This window comes from Neomonachus schauinslandi, chromosome 2 (assembly GCF_002201575.2).
Source record: "Neomonachus schauinslandi chromosome 2, ASM220157v2, whole genome shotgun sequence".
Lineage (NCBI taxonomy): Eukaryota > Metazoa > Chordata > Mammalia > Carnivora > Phocidae > Neomonachus > Neomonachus schauinslandi.
Genome location: NC_058404.1, coordinates 142,931,621 through 142,952,872, shown reverse-complemented (window position 1 = coordinate 142,952,872; position 21,252 = coordinate 142,931,621). Strand labels below are relative to the sequence as shown.

General features: G+C 36.5%; 1 protein-coding gene across 2 annotated transcripts in view; it reads right to left on the bottom strand.

Moving 5' to 3' along the window:
- Window positions 1–761: 761 nt before the first annotated feature.
- Window positions 762–21,252, bottom strand: part of NUP54 (nucleoporin 54) — a 31,343-nt gene continuing 10,852 nt past the window's right edge. The window contains exons 5-12 of one of the 2 annotated variants that reach the window (XM_021702243.1): window positions 19,637–19,824; window positions 18,489–18,685; window positions 16,914–16,968; window positions 16,364–16,457; window positions 8,813–8,920; window positions 4,314–4,433; window positions 3,725–3,835; window positions 762–1,674 (exon numbers count right to left, since the gene is read on the bottom strand). In XM_021702243.1, coding sequence (XP_021557918.1) covers window positions 1,546–1,674; window positions 3,725–3,835; window positions 4,314–4,433; window positions 8,813–8,920; window positions 16,364–16,457; window positions 16,914–16,968; window positions 18,489–18,685; window positions 19,637–19,824 — 1,002 coding nt within the window. In that variant the 3' untranslated portion in view covers window positions 762–1,545. The remainder of the gene's footprint in view (window positions 1,675–3,724; window positions 3,836–4,313; window positions 4,434–8,812; window positions 8,921–16,363; window positions 16,458–16,913; window positions 16,969–18,488; window positions 18,686–19,636; window positions 19,825–21,252) is intronic. The other variant, XM_044912694.1, reaches the window with a different exon arrangement.

Below are 21,252 nucleotides of genomic sequence, written 5' to 3'. Positions count from 1 at the left end.
CGAGCATTTATGGCTCCATGAGTAAAACTTCTCATCGGTTAGGTCAACAACTCTCTTCCTAGTATGAGGGTGTATAGAAGGACAGAAATACCTCCTATACTCTGCTACATGGAAGAGAAGGATGAGATTGCCTGTTTTCTGGGCCAAGGAGAAAACACAAGGAAAGAGAAATTCCTCTTCCAGCACTGTTGGAATTGCAACGAATTGAGTAGGAAAGTATGATGGAAGAGGGTATTAACAAGTTTGCATGCTATCAATCAGCTTGGCAAAAGTGGCTGCAAACTTTTAGCAGCTAACTTAGAATCATTTCTAAAATTCCCAGTCTCTTACACAACTTTACCTAGTTTGCAACTGGACAGAAATTCCTTCAGTGGGATCTGAAAGGATGACCTCTGGATATGTATCACACTCATCACCATCCCCATAAACACACTGGCAAAATTCATGGGCCTGTTTCTCAAAACACCTCTCATTATAAGCCAAAGCATCATACAGAAATGCAAAGTTAAAGCATTACTAGAGGGGCCAACATGCAGGCTAGCTTGAAGTCTGTAGTCAAATTTCTGATTGTTCAAAAATCACTTTCACATGATCTAATTCAGATTTTCTAGTTGTTTTCAAATACTAATGATATATTAGGGAATTCTTTACTGTAGATGGTACTTGAAGTAAGTTTTATCTGCCATAAGCTAGTCAAAATATGTCAGCATTGATACATTTTACTTAGGAGGGAAAAATCAGACTTTAGGCTGAAATTCTTGAATTGTGATTATGATTTAATACTTGTGAGGACATGGTTACTCTCCCATAGCCAAATAAAGCATCAGACAGAATTATATAAAAGTAATTACAATCAATTTATTTTTTTAGAAATAAAAAGGCCTAAAAAACAAAAAAAGTTGCAAAAATGATAAAATGTAATTTTGTTATATCCTAATCACTTACTTAAGTGTGTTCTGTGAATTCCAAATAAGTAAAATAATATAAAAATATATTTTCAAATCTTTATAGAATGAAAAGAAAACCACATTAATCCTTAAATACTCTTCGATTTCCTTTACTCCTCCCACAGATGAATTCACAAATATATAAAAACTGATGTACATTTACATTCTGAAGTACAAAGCTCCAACAGCCAAGTAGTTATAGTTTATTTTGTTATGTGCAAAGTAGGTATTTCATATTTACTTGCTATGGAAAGCAGAGTACAGGCTCAATGGAGAATAATCACTAAACACTGATTAGTTTTAAGAACAATGCTGTGGTCAAAATGTACAATGGTACATATTTTTGGTAATTATGTACTTCTCTTGTACAGTAAAGAACAGCTTTCAGGTATAAATCTTTCAAAGGCTATCTTTGAAGAGCTGTGAAGTGGACGTCATTTCAGATTTGATGAAAAGTAATTTGTCAGTAACTCCTCAAAAGCCAGGAGAGGATTGTTTTCCCTTTTTTTCCCTCCATGTGGTCAGTTTCATTCTTAAGGAAGGTCTGATGTAGCAAGAAGATACATTTCACAAACCCTTAACATAGGTTTGCGAACTGTCAACTGAAAACACCACCTCTGATGTGGATGGTTTCATTCAATCCATGTTCTACCAACTTTATATCTTCTAGGTCATCTTTTATGATGCTAATCAAGTGGCTAAGGCCTTCCTGTTGTTGTTTCAGATGCTAGAAGGGATTAAAAAAATAGATTAATATGTTAATCTATTAAAGTGCAAGTTACCCACAGGAATAAGGACTTTTCACTATTTCACCAGCAATACAGCACTTAACAGCTGCTCTAAATATAGTGCACATGCGTATTTAAACATTCATACTGCATCTTTTGCTAACACATTTCTATGACCTACAATAACATACTGTAAAAAACAAAATCAAATGAATATCTTCAACAGAAATTTTACAGAAGATACAGATTTTATATTAAAATGGAATGCAAGAAGGTACCCGAATATAGAGGACTAGCAAAATCATCATTCTGTAAACTGAATTTTCATGTTTTGAAGTATAAAGTATGTAATAATGATAATGTGGTAACTACAACTGCTGACATTTTTAAGTATCCAGGTGTTAAGGCAGTTTTTAGAGCCTCGGGGGTACTAAGTAAGTTATTTAATATTCTTTTAAGCACGCTTTGGTGCCACAGATAAAAAAAAATTGAGATGCAGGTAAGAAACTTGCTCGAGGTCCTAAACTAGGTGATGAGATGTGATTCAATCCCAAAACAATACACTGCTTTTCATTGTTTTAGGTAGGTGTTTATGTTATTCCAGATTTTACTGCATAAACTCTTTAATACAGTTCTTTACCTCAATATGCTGAAATCTTTCTCAGCTCATTTTATTGTAGATATTTACAATGGGATATAATCAAGTGTCTGTATACCTAAGTTCCCAAGAATCTAGAGGCCAAACTGGTCTTTTAACTGTATAAAATGACAATATCCATTCTAAAGCACATAATAAAATTGGATTTGTGGATGATAATTATAACCATCTAAAATCCTCAGGGCCATGCCAACAGTCCCACCAAAGATGTTCTATAAAATTTACCATTCTGATCTCTTTAGATACAGTCAACGGTTATTTTTCATTAAACCTAACTGTATTTATACTAAAGGAAATAAGCTAGAGCAGTACTTTCCAAATTTTTCAAACCAAATGAGTCTAAAAGTGGTTGGAGTGGTTTTGGCCACCCCAACCTCTAGCCAGGTCCCCTGAGGGGACCCATAACTGGACAGATTCACAATTTATATGTAGCATTCAGGTTGGGAATATGACGTACAGCAGTTACTTCTCAGACTTCAAGGTACGTACAAGTCACTGACCTTAAATAAAATGCAGATTAAGTAGGGACAGAGTAAGGACTGACATTATGCCTTTCTAATGACCTCTCAAGTGCTGCTGCCGCCGCCGCCACTACCACCTGCCTGTTGAATAGCAGGGTCTCGGGACCTCTGTGCCTCTACTAACTGAATTCGTCTTGTATTATAAAATATACAAAACATCGAAATACTCATTTTAACCGTTCTTGAAAGTGTACAGTTCAGTAGCATTAAGTATATTCACATTACACAAAAATCACTATAGTCTAACTTTAGAACTTTCATCTTCCCAAATCAATTCTGTACCTAATATTCATCCCCCGCTCCCCCTCCCCTGGCAACCACCGTTCTGTGAACTGTACTCCGCTAAGTGGAATTATACAATATGTGTCCTTTTATAAAAATTGGCTTATTTCACTTGGCATAACATTTTCCGGATTCATCCATGTTGTAGTGAGTGTCAGAATTTCCTTTGTTTTTAATAAGGCTGCATAATATTCCACAATGTATATATACTGCATGTAGTTTATTCATCTATCTGTGGACAATTGAGTTGCTTCCACATTTTGGCTACTGTGAATAATGCTAAGAACACAGAAGTACAAATATCTAAGTCCCAGCTTTCAATTCTTTAGGTATATATCCAGAAGTAGAATTGCTGGATCATACAGGTAGACAGAGGTTTAATTTTTTGATCATACAGGTAGACAGGATTAATTTTTTTGTTTTAACTGTTTTCCACAGCCACACCATTTTACATTGTCACCAGCAATGCATAAGGATCCTATTTTATTCACATCCTTGTCAAAACTTCTTAGGTTTCTTTTTTGGGCATTAGCAAGCCTAACGGATGTGAAGTGAATTCACCTTTTTAAAAGGTGCTAGTGCACTTACCTGCTTGATTTCTCGTAACAGATCTGCATCGATGTAATATCTTTCCTCAGATTTGACTGCTCCGAAATGATTCTGCATCCTGATTTGGGACATCAGTTCATTTAGTCGGCCCTAAAAATAAGACCGAGTCCAATTACAACTGCTAACAACAGGTTTTTTTTTTTTTTTAAGATTTCTTTATTTGAGACAGTGTGTGTGTGCGCACGTGTGTGTTGGGGGGGGCAAAAGGAGAGGGAGAGAATCTCAAGTAGACTCCCCATTGAGCAGGGAGCCTGCCACAGGGCTCGATCTCATGACCCTGAGATCATGAGCTGAAAATGAAGAGTCGGACACTTTACTGACTGAGCCAGCCAGGCGCCCGAGAGAATCTTTCTTTTTTTTAAAAGGATGGGTACTACTCTAATAAAGTTACCTAATTCTCCCTCTGTCCATTATGTGAAACAGTAACACAAGCCAAAAACAACATTAAGAGTCTACTTTAGAAGGAAAGTTTTGATTAAAGAGCAAAATACTTAATAAAAACCAGTATACAAAATTCCTCTTTTTGAAGACGAGCAAATTCTAGCTTTATGGTCTTACAAATGCCTACCTTAAACTGGGTAGGTGCATTCAGTTCACACTGAATTGTATCTAGCTGAACTCGCAGTTGCTCTTCATCAGCTTGGATGGCATACCCACTCTTCCTCTGAATTTCCTGTTTGATTAGGACCTATATAAAGAAAACCCATCAACAATACCAATAGAATCATGATTCTCTTTTTAGTTATGTAATTTTATTACAGTCAGTTGTTGAAAGAGACCAGCTGAGAATCTTAAAAGAGTTCAAGATTTGAATTAGGTTTGCCCATTTTTATTTGGCAGTCTACGTTAGTATATTGATACATGCCTCTAATTTGTTTTTAATGCCTGCGTAATTTTTCATGCATTAATAACCAATAATTTATTCAGTTATTCCTCTTATTGAGGGGTATATATTTTGTTTCTAGTTTTGATATTATAAATACTGTAATAAACATTTATAGATAGATAGATTCGCTGATACAGAACCCCCCCCCCCCCCCCAAGAATGAAACTGCTGGATTTAAAAGCATGTTTTCAGTCTAACAGAAGCTCCTAAATTGTTTCACAAACCATTTAGATTCATAAGCCACATGAGAGTATCCTTTTCCCCACATGCCAATCAGCAGTAAGTTGTTTAAATTTTCCCCAAACTAATGAGTATAAATGGAACCCACATTTTTTTCTTTAATCTGCACTTCCCTGAAAGTTAAAGGAGCATCTTTTTTTTTTATTCTTATGTTACTCCCCATACATCATTAGTTTTAGATGTAGTGTTCCATGATTCATTGTTTGTGCATAACACCCAGTGCTCCATACAGAATGTGCCCTCCTCAATACCTATCACCAGGCTAACCCATCCTCCCAACCCCCTCCCCTCTAGAACCCTCAGTTTGTTTTTCAGAGTCCATCGTCTCTCATGGTTCGTCTACCCCTCCGATTTCCCCCCCTTCATTCTTCCCCTCCTGCTACCTTTTTTTTCTTAACATATACTGCATTATTTGTTTCAGAGGTACAGATCTGAGATTCAACAGTCTTGCACAATTCAAAGCACTTACCAGAGCACATACCCTCCCCAGTGTCCATCACCCAGTCACCCCATCCCTCCCACCCCACCCCCCACTCCAGCAACCCTCAGTTTGTTTCCTGCAATTAAGAATTCCTCATATCAGTGAGATCATATGATACATGTCTTTCTGTGATTGACTTATTTCGAGGAGCATCTTTTAATAGTGAAGAACTACTTTGCATTTGCTCTTTGGTGAACTGCCTTTACACATTCTTTACCCATATTTCACTTGGGTTTTTTGGTCAGAATTAAAGGATCTCTTTGTATAATATGAATAATCAGTGCCATTTGCAAATTCAATTTTCTTTTTCTGGTATCTGTCACATGACTACTGACAAACGGCTTCTGGTACCTTTTGCTACAGAAAATTTTCTAATTATTTAGCCAGTTTTGTTTTACAGTTCCTGGCTTTCTGGCCAAAAATCTCTCCAATCCCTAGGGCTGTGCATGCAGCTTCATAAATTTGTTAGAGTTAAATCTCTTTAATCCACCTATTTTTGTCTATGGTAAAATACAGCAGTCCATTTTTTCCCCTAGATAGCCAGTTACTCTAGCATTATTTATTAAATAAACCAACTGAATTGAGATACTACCACTTTGTCACACTAAATTTTAAGATATACTGGCATCTATTTCTGGATTCTCTATTCTGTTCTATTATCTTTATTGTCCAATTCTATGCCAATCCCACACTGATTTGTTAGAGAACCTTTAAAATAGATTCTAAAATCTGACAAATCCCCTTCACTATTTTGTTCCCTCAAAAGCTATTCTCACTTACCCTTCTTTATGAACTGAAAGATTTTAATCAAGTCTTTAAAAGTTGTATCTTCTAAACTTATTAAATGAATAGTAAATCTCATCTAAGAATATGGTTTGTATGTCTATTTGTAAAGACTTTATCTCACATTTTTTTACTTCCCTCATAAATTTATTCCTAAGTATTTTACAATTTTTCATCACAGTAAATGGAGTATTTTCCTAATTCCACTAATAGTATAAAGAAATGCTGGTTTTTGTACATGTATCTTCTATCTAGCCATCTCAACCATATTCTATGTTTTCTTCCCCTTGAGTTTTCTAGATACACTATCAAGTCATTAGCAAAAAGAAAATCTCTTCCAATGTTTATGTTAAGTTACTTACTTACCTATTCATTATATTTATGAAAACCTCCAAGATAACACTTAATAATATTGGGTATTTCTGAAATGTGATTTTAGTGCTTTGCTTCTTTGAATTTTTGCTAAAGTCTTTATTGTATTTTTTTCTTTAATGTGTTGATCATGATAAATTATATGCTGATAGATTTCCTGTTATAAAACCCCGCATTCCTGAAATAAACTTTACTTAGTCACAGTATATTCTTATAGGATTTGATAAATAGTTCGAATCTTTTTGCTTATATTTCATTTAAAACTACTGCACTTCTGTTGTTTTGGTCATAGTTATTGAGGTATGATCCACATATAACAAAATCCACCCATTTTAGGTGTACAGTTACCATGAATCTTGATAAAGTCATGTTACCATCACCACAATCAAGATACAGATCATTTCCATTTACTCCTTGTAGTTACTCCTCTCCCCTGACTACCTGCCCCTTGCAACTATGGATCTGTTATCTGTCTCTAGTTTTGTTTTTTGCATAACATCATAAAAACAGAATTATGTCATATGTAGCCTTTATATCTGGCTGCTTTCACGTAGCATAATTTGTATCTCGTATTTATTAGAAGTATCTGTTAATAGATTTTTATTTTGGGGTACCAAAAACAGATGTAAAATAGTGTGGCTGCTCTGGAAAACAGTTTTTAGCAGTTCTTCAAAACGTTAAACATAGAGTTACCATATGATCAAGCAATTCCAATCCTAGGTTTATGTACCCAAGAAAATGAAAGCACACATCCATACATTTGTACACAAATGTTAAAAGCAACATTCATAATAACCAAACAGGGGAAACAACCAAAATGTTTATCAATTGATGAATAGATTAAAAATGTGGTATGTTCATATAACAGAATATTATTCAGCAATAAAAAGGAAGTATTATTACATGCTACAACACAGATGAACCTTGAAAACACTATGCTACATGAAAGAAGCCAGTCACAAAAGACCACATCTCATGATTCCATTTATATGAAGTGTCCAGAAGAGGCAAATCCATAGAGACAGAAAGTGGTTGCCTAGGGCTGGGGGGTTTGGGATGAAATGGGGAGTGACTGCTAATAGGGATGGAGTTTCTTTTTAGGGTGATGAAAAGGTTCAAAAATTGATTGTGGCCATGTTGCACAGACTAAATATACTAAAAACCACTGAATTGTATACTTTAAATGGGTGTATTGTATGGCTGGTGAATTTTATCTCAAAGTGATTTTAAAAAACGGGGAGATGGTCTATATATTTTTCCTTTTATTTAGAATAACAACAACTTTGGAAATAGCTCTTTAGTGGTTAGACGAAGTTCAGCAATTAAACTATCTGGCCTTGGTATTTTTCCATGGTTGATATTTATTAAGTTTCTCAATTGTTTCTGTAGTATTTGTCTATTTAAGATTTTTGTGTCTCTTGTAGATGATTTTTTAGCAAAAATAAAATCAGCAAAATTAAGCTATTTTCTCTAGCTCCCAAATTTGTTGCCCTGAATTTCATGAAGTATTTTCCCATTCTGTTGTTATCTATAGTAATGTTTCCTTTCTCACTACTAATTTTTCTTTTCCTCCTTCAGACTCATAAAATATTTAGCTATTTTAAAAGATCTTTTCAAAGAAATAGCTTTCAATTTATTTTCTGTACTATGATTAATTTTCTTGTTTCACTCATTTCATATCTTTATTTCTCTCTTACTGGCTTCTCTTGATAGTCTTTCTAACTTCATGAGTACTAGGTTCCTTATTTTTTGCATTTGTATTTTAAAAAGAAGGCTTAAAGGCTATAAATTTTACTCTGCCTACAGCTCTTGCTGTATGCCACGGATTCTGACAGGTAATGGTTCTGTCTTCATGATTGTTTATAATTTCAATTTTTGTTGATGTTCATGCTTTTATTCCCTCTGTTAATTTTGAAGTTCTCTTGTTTTTCATCCTATTGTTTTCATTAATGGTTATACTCCCTTTTCTAGCACTGAAAAATCAAGTATTTTTTTTCTACTACTTTTATGAAAACTGGATGTTAGTGATCTGATACGGGCTTTCTTTGCACCAAGATGATTTATTTCTTCACTGCTTCTACCCTCTCAATAAGATGTGAATTTTAGAATATATTTACTTTCTTCACCCACTCCTGTGAGACCTCTCCTCCATCTTCCAAGTTTTACTGAGAAAGTTTGGTACTTTCAGTTTCAAGTTACTATTACTTCCTTTCAGTATATTTTTCTCTATTCCAAAAAAATCTCTATTAAGCACTGTCCCACATACCGTCTTAAAACTATTCAAAAAATTTTTCCAAATTACTACCTGTAAGGTTCTATGGGAAAGGTCCATGAGTTTCCTCTTATATTGTGCAATTTTGGCCATAGTTGTAGTTTGATTCTTCTGTAATTCACTAATATCTTCAGATATGATCTGTTTTTTAAAAGAAAGTTTTGAAGGTAAGTATAGACATCACAAATATTTATCAGGTTTATCTATATGCAAAGTCTAATTCTAAAATGAGACAGATTCATCTCTCAAAATATAAACTCTTTAAATCTGCCTTATATTTCTTCCCCTTTGTGCATCTAAAAATTAAAAAGTACCACTCAAAGGATTAAGAGCTCTAGGAAATTTAGTGATGAGGCAAAGTGCACAGAAAAAACATATACTTCAGAAATAAGGAATTTTTAGTAGTATTAACAACCAGCCCATGAATGGAAAGTCAATAGCTATAGTGACATCCAGGAGTGGCATTAATAGACAATTAAATCTAACTACTTCTGGATAGTATAGTCCAATATGAACTGCTGCAGAATACTTGAGAGGGACTGATCAGAGTGTAGGGGGAAAGGAAGGATACTAATCATACAACCAAATACGTTTTTATGCCTCTGCATCTTGGATTTGCTCTTTGCCTGGCCTGAAAGCATACTGTTCTGCCTTATGAAGTCTTAACCTTACAGATGGGAGTTAAATCTGATTTCACTAAAGCTACCCAACCTGAATTAATCCCATAATTGTTCCTATCATAATTTAGCATAATTTGGCATTGGCTTATATTAAGAGGTTACAAGAAAGAGGGTAAGAAGATTGTGCAAGACATATTTTAGTTATGTCCACCTGGACATGTCACCTTTTAAGGAAACTTTCCAGTGACAGGTCATGCTGAAGGAACAAAAGTAGGTAGCCATGTTTTATACTATGTAACCTAGGTACTCCTCCCCCCACCCCCACCCCCCAGTTTTGAGGAGTTGGCAGGCTTCCAGACACAAAAGACTATAGTGGTCTTCTAAACCAGCAGTAACTAAGAAAAAATGGAAATGTTACCATTCAGTATTTATTCACAAACACTATAAATCTAGGAATTAACCCAAGGAAGAATGCACAAGGTTTTTAAGGAAATCAGGGGGGGAGACGAACCATGATAGACTACAGACTCTGGGAATCAAACTGAGGGTTTTAGAGGGGAGGGGGTGGGGGGATGGGTTACCCAGTGATGGGTATTAGGGAGGGCACGTATTGCATGGAGCACTGGGTGTTATATGCAAACAATGAATCATGGAACACTACATCAAAAACTAATGCTATAATGTATGGTGACTAACATAATAAAAATAAAGTATTTAAAATTGTTTCGAAGGACAGTACCTCAATGAGTAAAGACCTCAATGAGTAAAGAAATGTAACATGTTCATGATGGAATAATTTATGAAGATTTAATTCTCTACAAATAATGTTTAATGCAATTCCAACTAAAATTCTAGTTTTTTTTGTTTTTTGTTTTTTTTAAATTTATTTGACAGACACAGCGAGAGAGGGAACACAAGCAGGGGCAGAGGCAGAGGGAGAAGCAGGCTTCCCGCCGAGCAGGGAGCCCGATGCGGGGCTTGATCCCAGGACCTGGGATCATGACCTGAGCCGAAGGCAGACGCCCAACAACTGAGCCACCCAGGTGCCCCTAAAATTCTAGCATTTTGACAAACTGATTCTAACACTGTTAATAGAACAGTAAAGATCTATAAAGATGCCACAACTGTGAAAGAAGAATCAGATTCACTGTATCACATGCTGAAATACACTACAAAGCCACTGATTAAAGAACAGAATACATCATATATATATATATTCACATATGGTGACCTGATAGCATAAATGCTTTGATAAATTAATTGGGGAAAATAACACTGGATGTTATTTATGGATGACATTGGAAAATCTGACCCACTAGAGAAAAACAAGGTTGGGTTCATACCACTTATTGTGCAAACTTGAACTCCATGAGGATAGAAGACCCCAATGTGGAAGGTTAAGCTCTAAAATATTAGGGAAAAAAAATGTAGGAGACTCTCAGACCTTGGGGTAAGGAATGATTTCTTGAGCAAATTCCCAAGAAGAAACCAGGGCAAGATACTAGTGGATATTATTACATTAAAGTTTTCTGTTCAACTAAGGACACTCTGCAGAGTTGGCAGAGAGATGAGAAAGGAGGAGATATCTGAACAACATAATCAGACTAGAGATTAAAATCCAGAGTAATGGTGAACTCCTGAAATTCAGTAAAGAAAAGTTAAGTGCAACAGAAAAACTAGCAAAAGATAGGAACAATTTTGATTTTGGACAAGATGGACTTAAGTATATGCTACTTTCTCTCTCCTACTGAATATAGCTATAAAACTTGAATGCATGGGCAACTATTTGAGGACTCTGAAAAATAGTGGCAAGAGGATTGGGGAAGAAGACATGAATTTGAAGTACCACTGAACTGGTGGTGAGTTACCACTGTCCCCAACCTCTGGCATACCCCACTCTGGGTTCAACAAAGCCCAAAACTGTGAAGTGAGCATCATGCTTACAGCTCCAAGAAAAGTCTGTATTAACACTGATGTTAGGAGATACACTGTAATATCTAGAAAAGGTTTCCTCAACTCCAGTACTATAGCAGTCCTTCCTCATCCATGAGGGATATGTTTTACTACCCCCAATGGATGCCTGAAACCATGGATAGTACCAAGCCTTATATTTATTATGTTTTTTCCTATACAGACATACATATGATAAAGCCTCATTTATAAATGAGGCACATTAAGCAATTAACAAAATAGAATTATACTGTAATAAAAGTTATATGAATGTGGTCTCTCAAAATCTTACTGTACTGTACTCACCACTGTTCTTATGATGATGTGAGATGAAAAAATGCCTACCCGATAAGATGAATCGAAGTGAATGATGTAGACATTGTGACATAGCACTAGGCTACTACTGTCCTTCTGACAGGGGTTCCAGATAGTGGTTGACCGCGGTAACTGAAACCACGGAAAGTGAAACCATGGATAAGAGGGGACTACTGTATTAATTTGGGCGTGATAATTGTTGCAGAGGCACTGTTCTGCACACACTAGGATGTTTATCAGCATCCCTGCCTCTACTCAATAGATACCTGTAGCACTCCCCCAGTTCTAACAACCAGACAAGTCCCTAGACATTGCCAAATGTGCCCTGGGGACAAAACACAACGCCCACCCCCACTGAGAGATGCCCTATGGCAATCAAAAAAAAATTGTTGGAAGGACAGTAAATTAAAAACAGAATGCTAAAAAGTGTCCAAAAAAACCCAAAAGGCGGCAGAAAAGAGGAAACAGATCTTCAAAATACATGAAGCAAAAACTGACAGAACTGAAAGAAAAAGACAAATCCACAACTGTAGCTGGAGACTCCCCCAATTCTCCTCTCAGAACTAGTAAACACAAAAATCAACAATAAAGAACTTGAACAATCTACCAACCAGATCTCACTGACACTAAAAGAAAACTCCACCCAAGAACAGCATTCTCCACATTCTTTTCAAAGGCATGTGGGTTAAAAACCTTAAAATAATTGAAATTATACAAAGTTCTCTGACCATAATAGAACTAGACTAGATATCAACAAGAGAGTAAAAGGAAAATCTCCAAACATGTGGAAATGAAACATAATTCTAAATAATCTATCAGTCAAAAAAATTCAACAGATAGAACTCTCAAGTGAAATTAGAAAATATTTTGAATGTATAAGAGATGAAAATAAGACATTATCAAAATCTGTGGGATTTAAAGCAGTGCTTAGAAGGAAAAAAAAGTCTCAAATTAATAACCTAAAGCTGCTACCTAAAGGAACCAGAAAAAGAAAAAAATAAACCCAAAGCAAGCAGAACAAAGAAAATGGTTAAAAACAGAAATGAAATTATAAACAGAATACTAGAGACAAAAGTAATGAGACCAAAAACTTGGTTCTTTGATAAGATCAACAAAATTGACAAACCTCTACTAAGACTAACAAAAATAAAGAGAGGTAATAGCTTCTTTGGTCTTATTTTGAAGAACTTTGGTCATACCCAATTTATAGTACTGTGGCAACTCATTTTAAAAATGATGCTGATAAATCCAGTGTGTCCAGCCCAAGATAATGAAGGCTCTGGAAATCATGTCACATGAAAAACCATGCTTAAGTTTATAGCCAAAGAAGAGAATAATAAAAAGGAAGAAATGATTACGATGTTCAAACATCTGTAATGCTGTCATAGGAAGCACAGTGATCACCTACAAATCAATGCCAGAGAAAATGGGTGTAAGTTATACCAAGGCAGGTACTGGATCAGTGTAAATAAGAGAATTTGTATCAATTAGTTAGCTGACAATGAAATGGGTTGCTTATAAAGCAGTAAGCTAGGGTGCCTGGGTGGCTCAGTTGTTAAGCGTCTGCCTTCGGCTCAGGTCATGATCCCGGGGTCCTGGGATCGAGCCCCGCATCGGGCTCTCTGCTCTGCGGGAAGCCTGCTTCTCCCTCTCCCACTCCCCCTGCTTGTGTTCCCTCTCTCGCTGTGTCTCTCTCTGTCAAATAAATAAATAAAATCTTTAAAAAAAAAAAAATAAGAACAGGGGTTTTGTTCTGTTAAAAAAAAATAAATAAAGCAGTAAGCTTTTCACTATTCAGTCTGAATGAGTATGTTATCAGGAATTCCACATAAGAGAATCTGGAGGTTACCTTTAAGAACCTTTAAGGATATTAGGTAGATTTAAGCATTCAATAATTTAAGTGTGTTTCATTAATCTACAATTAAACTATGCCAACAAAAAGAATCACAACTATAGCCTTCATTTTGGTAAGGCCTCATAAATAAGCGTTTAAGAAAATAATATGCGAGAGGCTGCAGGAAGATGGCAGAGTAGGAGGACCCTGGGCTCACCTCTTGCCACGTGGCCACCGAGAGAGCACCCACGTCGGCATAAATAACCCAGAAAGCAGCCCGAAAACTGACAGAACAGACTCTCTGCAGCCCGGCATAGACAAGAGGCTAGAACGAAGCAGATCCACCCCCTCCAGTCGCTCTTAGTAAAATCCCATCAAAGTGGTGCCACAAGCCTGGCAGTGTGCGCGCGGCCCAGACAAGGGCCAGCACCACTCCACAGTGAGTCCTGCTCCAGGGAGAGGGGAAGATAACCACACACCAGTCTGACTGTGACCCCAGGAGTGCGCTGGGGGCAGGCAGTAAGTCTGACTGCAGGCCCCACCCACCAACAAAAGCTTCTCAGGGGACTACACAGGTACAGTGCCTGCAGTTAGGTGCTCCAGCATCTCTCGCAAACGCCTGGTCTGACTCAACTCAAAACCCAAGGCAGCCCCGGACCGGCCCACTAACAATACGGGCACCAGATTCTGCCCACAACAGGCAGAGAGCCACTTTAGACCAGACTAAAGGCAAACACAGCTCCGCCACAACGCTAGGACACCCCTGTAGCAACACACATAGGAGACACCCCTGAAGCACCATTTTCTGGTGAAAAGGAGACATTGCGCTGCAGGACCTCTTCTTCCTAAAGCCACTACTTTCAAGTGCGGGAGATGTAGGTGTCTTTCCTAACACATAGAAACAGACACAGCAATAGACAGAATGAGGAAACAGAGGAGTATGTCCCAAATGAAAGAGCGGAACAAAATCACAGCAAGAGACCTAAACAAAATGGAGATAAGTAATATGTCTGATAGCGAATTTAAAGTAATGCTCATAAAGATACGCACTAGAATTGAGAAAGGAGTGCAGGACCTCCATGAGACCCTCCACCAAGAGATAGGAGATACAAAAAAGAACCAATTAGAGCTATTGGACTTACTAGATGGAAATAAAAATAGACCACCTGGAATAAACAGAAAACAAGAGGAAGTAGAAGAACGGATCAGCTACCTGGAGGACAGAGTAATGGAAAGTAATCAAGCTGAGAGGATGACAGGGGAAAAAAATATGCAAAATGAGAACAGACCCAGGGAACTCAGTGACACTACCAAGCATAACAGTCGCATGATAGGGACCCCAGAAGGAGAAGAGCGAGAAAAGGTGGCAGATTTGTCTGAAGAAATAATAGCTGAAAACTTCCTGAATCTGGGGAAGGAAAGAGAAATCCAGATCCAGGAGGCACAGACAGCCCCCAACAAAACCAACCCAAAGAGGTCTGCACCCAGACACAAAGTAAATAAGATGGCCAAAAGTAGTGATAAAGAGAATTTTAAAAGCAGCAGAGAAAGGAAAGCAGTGACATACAAGGGAAACCCTATATGGCTATCAGTGGGTTTTTTTTCAACAGAAACTTTGCAGGCCAGAAGGGAGTGGCATGATAAATTCCAAGTGCTAAAAGGAAAAAATCTATAGCCAAGAATACTCTATCCAGCAAGGCTTTCATTCAGAATAGAAGGAGAGATAGTTTCCCAGAAAAATAAAAGTTGAAAGCAAAACCAGCCATGTCCCCATCACACATGGATGCCATCGGCCTGTGGGTCCCAAATTCAGTCTAGCCGCCCTCCTGCAAGAGTCAGCATGCACAGCCTGCCACCTGCTCAATGCCAAGTCAACACACCTTCCCCTCAAATTCCAGCCCCTGTGCTGGGTTGTGCACAAAAGTGGGCATAATTATAACAGCAGAATGAGCAACCCAAATAGTGACACTAATTCTGTGGAATATATAATGGATAAAAGGAGTGTGCTAGGCTGATAACATCTCTAACAAGCACATCAAAGGACAATACATACAGGATGATTCTGCTTAGTAAAAGAAACAAACCCAGGAAAAATAAAGTAAGATGAAAACAGAGAGGGACACAAACCATAAGAGACTCTTTAACTATAGGAAACAGTGTTGCCAGGGCGCCTGGGTGGCTCAGTTGGTTAGGCGACTGCCTTCGGCTCAGGTCATGATCCTGGAGTCCTGGGATCGAGTCCCGCATCGGGCTCCTTGCTCGGCAGGGGGTCTGCTTCTCCCTCTGACCCTCCCCCTTCTCATGTGCCCCCCCATTCTCCCTCCCAAAAAAAAAAAAAAAAACTAAAAAAAAAAAAAAAATTTAAAAAAAAAAAAAAAAAAAAAAAAGGAAACAGTGTTGCTGGAGGGCCGGTGGCGGGGGATGGGGTAACTGGGTGAGGAGCACTAAGGAGGGCACTTGATGGAATGAGCACTGGGTGTTATATGCAACTGATGAATCACTGAACTCTACCTCAGAAATTAATAATACACTGTATGTTAGTTAATTGAATTTAAATAAAAAAAAAAAAGAACCCCCCCCCCGCCAGATAATAATAATATGCATTCCCTGGCTGGAAATGGAAATAACAGCCTAATAGCAATGCTAAGCCAACAATTCTAAATTCTTTGTTAAAATATACCAAATCAGATTTACATGATTTTGGAGGCTCTATATTAAGTAGTTGCACAAAACTGTAATTGTTAATTTGCTCATAACGCTATATTGTTTCCCTCTAAGACGTAACAGTAATCCACATGGTAAAAAGAAGTGTCTGTAATCTCTTTTTACTATTCCCAGAGGCAGAGAATGAAGCTAAATGCTTACATCTAATCTGGTCTGATGCTGCTTAGTCATCTGATCTTGAACCTTCAGTCTTCGAAGAAGTTCTTTGAAACCCACCATGGGTACAGGAATTAACCTGAAGAAATCCAAGTGGTCAATTATCAGACCTTAAGCCTTTTACTATTATTACAAAGTATAAGAAATTAGGGTTTTTCATAATAACATTCATGTAATTTCACAATAAATTTCTAGGGTTCAAAGGCAGATCAATGACTATGAAATCAACAGTGTTAAATCAGATTTTATTCAACCTTATTTTACAAATGAGGAAATAAAGTTCAGTCAAAAATTGTACTTTTAAAGGCAAGTATAATTAGGGGAGTGATACTCAGATGTCAAGGTTTTCACCATATTATATGGCCTTATCAGTCAACATTTTTTTTTTTTAAGTAGGCTCCCAGGCCCAACATGGGGCTTGAACTTATGGCCCTGAGATCAAGAGTTCCATGCTCTACCAACTGAACCAGCCAGGGGTCAACATTCTTTAGCAAATTTTAGTCCTTATATGAAAATAAGATGAAGGTATACTTACTTTTCAGAATCAGGGTTATCCACCTTGGCTTGTTCCCAGATAATAGGATCAACACCTACCAAAAAGAAGAAATATTTTTTCTGAAAAAAACTATTCTATTTTTATAATATTTGTATGGGAGAGGCCTTCCTAAAGAAGCTGTAATGAAAAATGACTATTCAATATGACCACTACAAAAATGAAAATTTCTGCAGGATAAGCTTAAAAAAAAAGTTATAGACTGAAGGGAAATACCTACAATCTATAGGATAATACATTAACCTCCAGAATATAGAAAGAGCTCCTATAAATCAGGAAGACAAAAACATCTAATAGAAAATGGGTAAACAACATGAGATGTTAATTCACAAAAGATACAAACATGGCTAATAAACATAAAAAAAGATGCTCAACTGACTAGAAATCAGGGAAATGCTAATGAAAGTAAGTGATTTTTGCATTCAGAATGGCAAAATTAAAAGAGACTGACAATCTCATTGCTGGCAAAAAAAGATCAAAATGAGAAAATATTAAAAAAGAAATATGAGAAAAAGAAGACATTCCTGTTACAATGTGTACAACTTTCTTTGGAGAGCAATTTGGCAGTCTCTAACAATACATAAAATATACATAATCTTAACTCAAAAATTTCATTACCAGAGATCTATTCTAAAATACATATCCACATGTTCTAAGGCATATTTATAGGGATGTTAATTGTTGCATAGTTTATAATAATGAAAAGGTGGAAATAACATAGAAGTTAAGTGAAGTAAGGTACATCCATGGTATTCCATGTAGATTTTTAAAAAGAATATTTACTTTCATGTACTGACATGGGATGGGAAGTGCTATGAAATACTACAATTGAAAAGGCAAGTTGTAGGGGCGCCTGGGTGGCTCAGTCATTAAGCGTCTGCCTTCGGCTCAGGTCATGATCCCAGGGTCCTGGGATCGAGCCCCGCATTGGGCTCCCTGCTCAGCGGGAAGCCTGCTTCTCCCTTTCCCACTCCCCCTGCTTGTGTTCCTGCTCTCACTATCTCTCTCTGTCAAATAAAATCTTTAAAAAAAAAAAAAAGAAAAGAAAAGGCAAGTTGCAGTAAACGTACAATGCAAAATCCTTTTAAGGATTTCCATGTACATATGCCATATTAAAATCACAGATAAGGGACTAATAGAGTATAATAAATTAGTAGTAGTAGCTATTTCTGTGGAAAGGAGATAAAGAGGATCTGTAATACAGTCAATCTAGTTATGCCATTTACAATCTTTTTTGGTGAGAACACATTTATTTAGGTTTTACTTGAATGCTCAGCACAAGTTAGAAAAAAATAAAAATATTAAAAGTGAATTACCTTTGGGTAGATGGATTATGGATTATTTTTCTTTAGTTTGTCATTTCCCAACATTTCTAACAAGCATATTAGCTATAGAATAAAAAAGCTAAATGCAATGAAAACATTCAAAACTTTGTCCCAAATTAGCAGACATGACAGACACTAGTTTTATTAATAACCAACGAATACCTCCCAAAATAGAGGAAGCATATATATTTCTAAATCTTTCATTTCCTCAACTCTGTGACTAAAAACATACCAGCAGGAGGATTCTGTAAAAGTTGTTTGATTTGTGCAGGAGAAAGTTCAGTTCTAGTCATAGAAAGGGTTACACCAAGTTGCTGCAACTGTGTTTTTATATTAGTTTGTTCAAAATGGGCATACAGTGTTGTAGCTGGAACTCTTCTTGAAGTACCATTTGGAGAACGCTCAACAACATAAATGACAACTTCTGTCCTGGGGGAAAAATAACCAAGTTATAAAAGAGCACAGAACTCATAGCTACAACTCATATCAGTGCAGCATTTGATTTTAGAAAGATGCTAGCTGAATACAGAAATTGTTGTTTTAGAAAATAGTATTCTCTTAAATCTTGGAAAATAAGGAACCCTTACTTTATGTTCACTTGTAAATCAACTTGAATGATAAAATGAGACAGACATATAATATTTGTAAAAGGTTTGCTTCGCTGCAAAGTCCTATGTAAATGTTACTATCTTTTCCAGAATTGAGAAGTACTTTGGAGATTCTGTTGAAGCTTATCTGATCTCAGTTATTATACCTCACTAATAATAATTCTTCTAACCCAGCATATCCCAAAGTAAATGCTTTTGCCACTAAGTATGAAAATTATGCAGAAGACATAAGAAGTAAATGAGTCATAGTTATTATCCATGAATGAGCATGAACAGTAACCAGTTAAAACTTTCCAATAACGTCTTTGTGGCCTTTGATTTGCACACACAGCCATGATTAACATTTCTTCCTGTTTCTGAATGAAAAATCTAAGGAATTATTAGCATCTGGTAAGTTAAGAACTCCAAGATTAAGGGGCGCCTGGGTGGCTCAGTTAAATGTCCGACTCTTTGATTTCAGTTCAGGTCATGATCTCAGGGTTGTGAGATCAAGCCCCGCATCTGGCCTCCGCACTGGGCGTGGAGCCTGCAAAATTCTCTCTCCCCACCTCACTCTGTCCCTCCCGCCTCTGAAAAATGAATAAATATAAAATAAAATAACTCCAAGATTAAGAAAAATGCTTTTAAACAAATGTTATAAATACTGAATAATCACTAGCTGAGTAATAACATTCTAAGATTTAATTTGTGCTTTATCAACAAAAACGCTATTGGATCACTCTCTTTGGCCCAAGGTGCACAGAAATAAATGGTGTATTTAACGTATACTTACTGATCATCTGGCAATGTTTTAATACCCTCTACATTTACAGTAAGGGTCTGGTTTCCTCCCAAAACTTTATGTAATGATTCTACCAACTGCTGTTGTTGGCTTCGAATATCTGTTTCTTTTTTGTTGAAAACTAAAACCACTAGCCCATCTTCATCTTTATTATTGGGCATACAACTATATCCTACTGCCTGTAGAATGACAAAAACAATATCAAAACTATGTACAGATTTTACATCAGATGTTTAATATTCATACGTTAAATATCTGCTAAAACAAGGAAAACAGCTTAATGTCTGCTAATGAAGGAAATAATTATTCTTCCCACCACTCTGTGCCCTAGGCCATCACAAGTATAAAGAGAAACTACTTTACCCAAGAATAATATAAACTTACAGTGAAATTAAAATTTTCTCTTCAACAGAGTAACCAAATAGCCTTCTCCTCTAAAAAACTTTGATATTCATTATTGTTGGGTGTTTCTGAACTCTGATGAAACAATTCTGCATGTCATTATAAAAATGACTGCAAAAGTCATGGACCAGGACCTAATTTATTTTACTATACTGACTTACAGAATGTTAAACTAAGTTTTAGATATACAAAGATATGATTACTATACTTTTTTCTAAATATAAATACTTTTAAAGTAGAATAACACTGTCAAACTTACAATACTATAAAGAATGTCTACATCATTTTATGGTTTCATGTAATATAAAACTTTACAAAGCATGTTAGTTTTTAACATAATATTAAATATGACAAATTTCTAAGAAATTACTCTTTTAGACAGAAGCCTTTTCTTTTGTCACCACTTATAATGCAACTTTTTAAAAAAGATTTATTTTGGGGGGGAGGGGTAAGGGGAGAAGGACAGAGGGAATCTCCAGCAGACTCCCTACTGAGCAAAGAGCCCTAGACAAGGTTGGATCCCACGACTCTAAGATCATGACCTGAGCCAAAATCAAGAGTCAGATGCTTAACTAACTGAGCTACCCAGGAGCCCAATAACCCACCTTTTAAAAAAGAATTCTAGTTCTCATTTTATCATATGTATGTTATATATCAACTTAAAAAAAAAGTTCTATTCAACCTATGTCCACTGTATAGCTCTTAGTCACTAAACAAAAGTATAAAATTTCAACTATAAACACTTAAAAATTCTTTTTATTAGAGTGATGAGATAGATGTTCTTTAGTAAGATAAGCTAGTCACTTTTTGTTGTTTAACCATGTTGAGAAGGGTCTGATTCTCAGCCTTGCAGCTCCAAACACAAGCTTACATACATATTGATTAGAGACTGACACAGGCAACAAAAAGTGTTGTTGTTTTTTTTGCCACTGAAATGTGGCTGGGGTGCCTAGGTGGCTCAGTTGGTTGAGTGTCTGACTCCTGGTTTTGGCTCAGTTCAGGATCTTAGGGTCGTGGGATCCAGCCCCAAGTCAGGCTCCACCGTACTCGGAGAATCTGCTTGGGATTCTCTCGTTCCCTCTGCCCCCCGCACACATGCACTCTCTCTAGAAAATTATTAAATACGTCTTAAAAAAAAAAGTAGCTGAAGTATAAACTGGATTGCAATACATTAGTTATTAAAAATATGCCATCGAATTGACCTA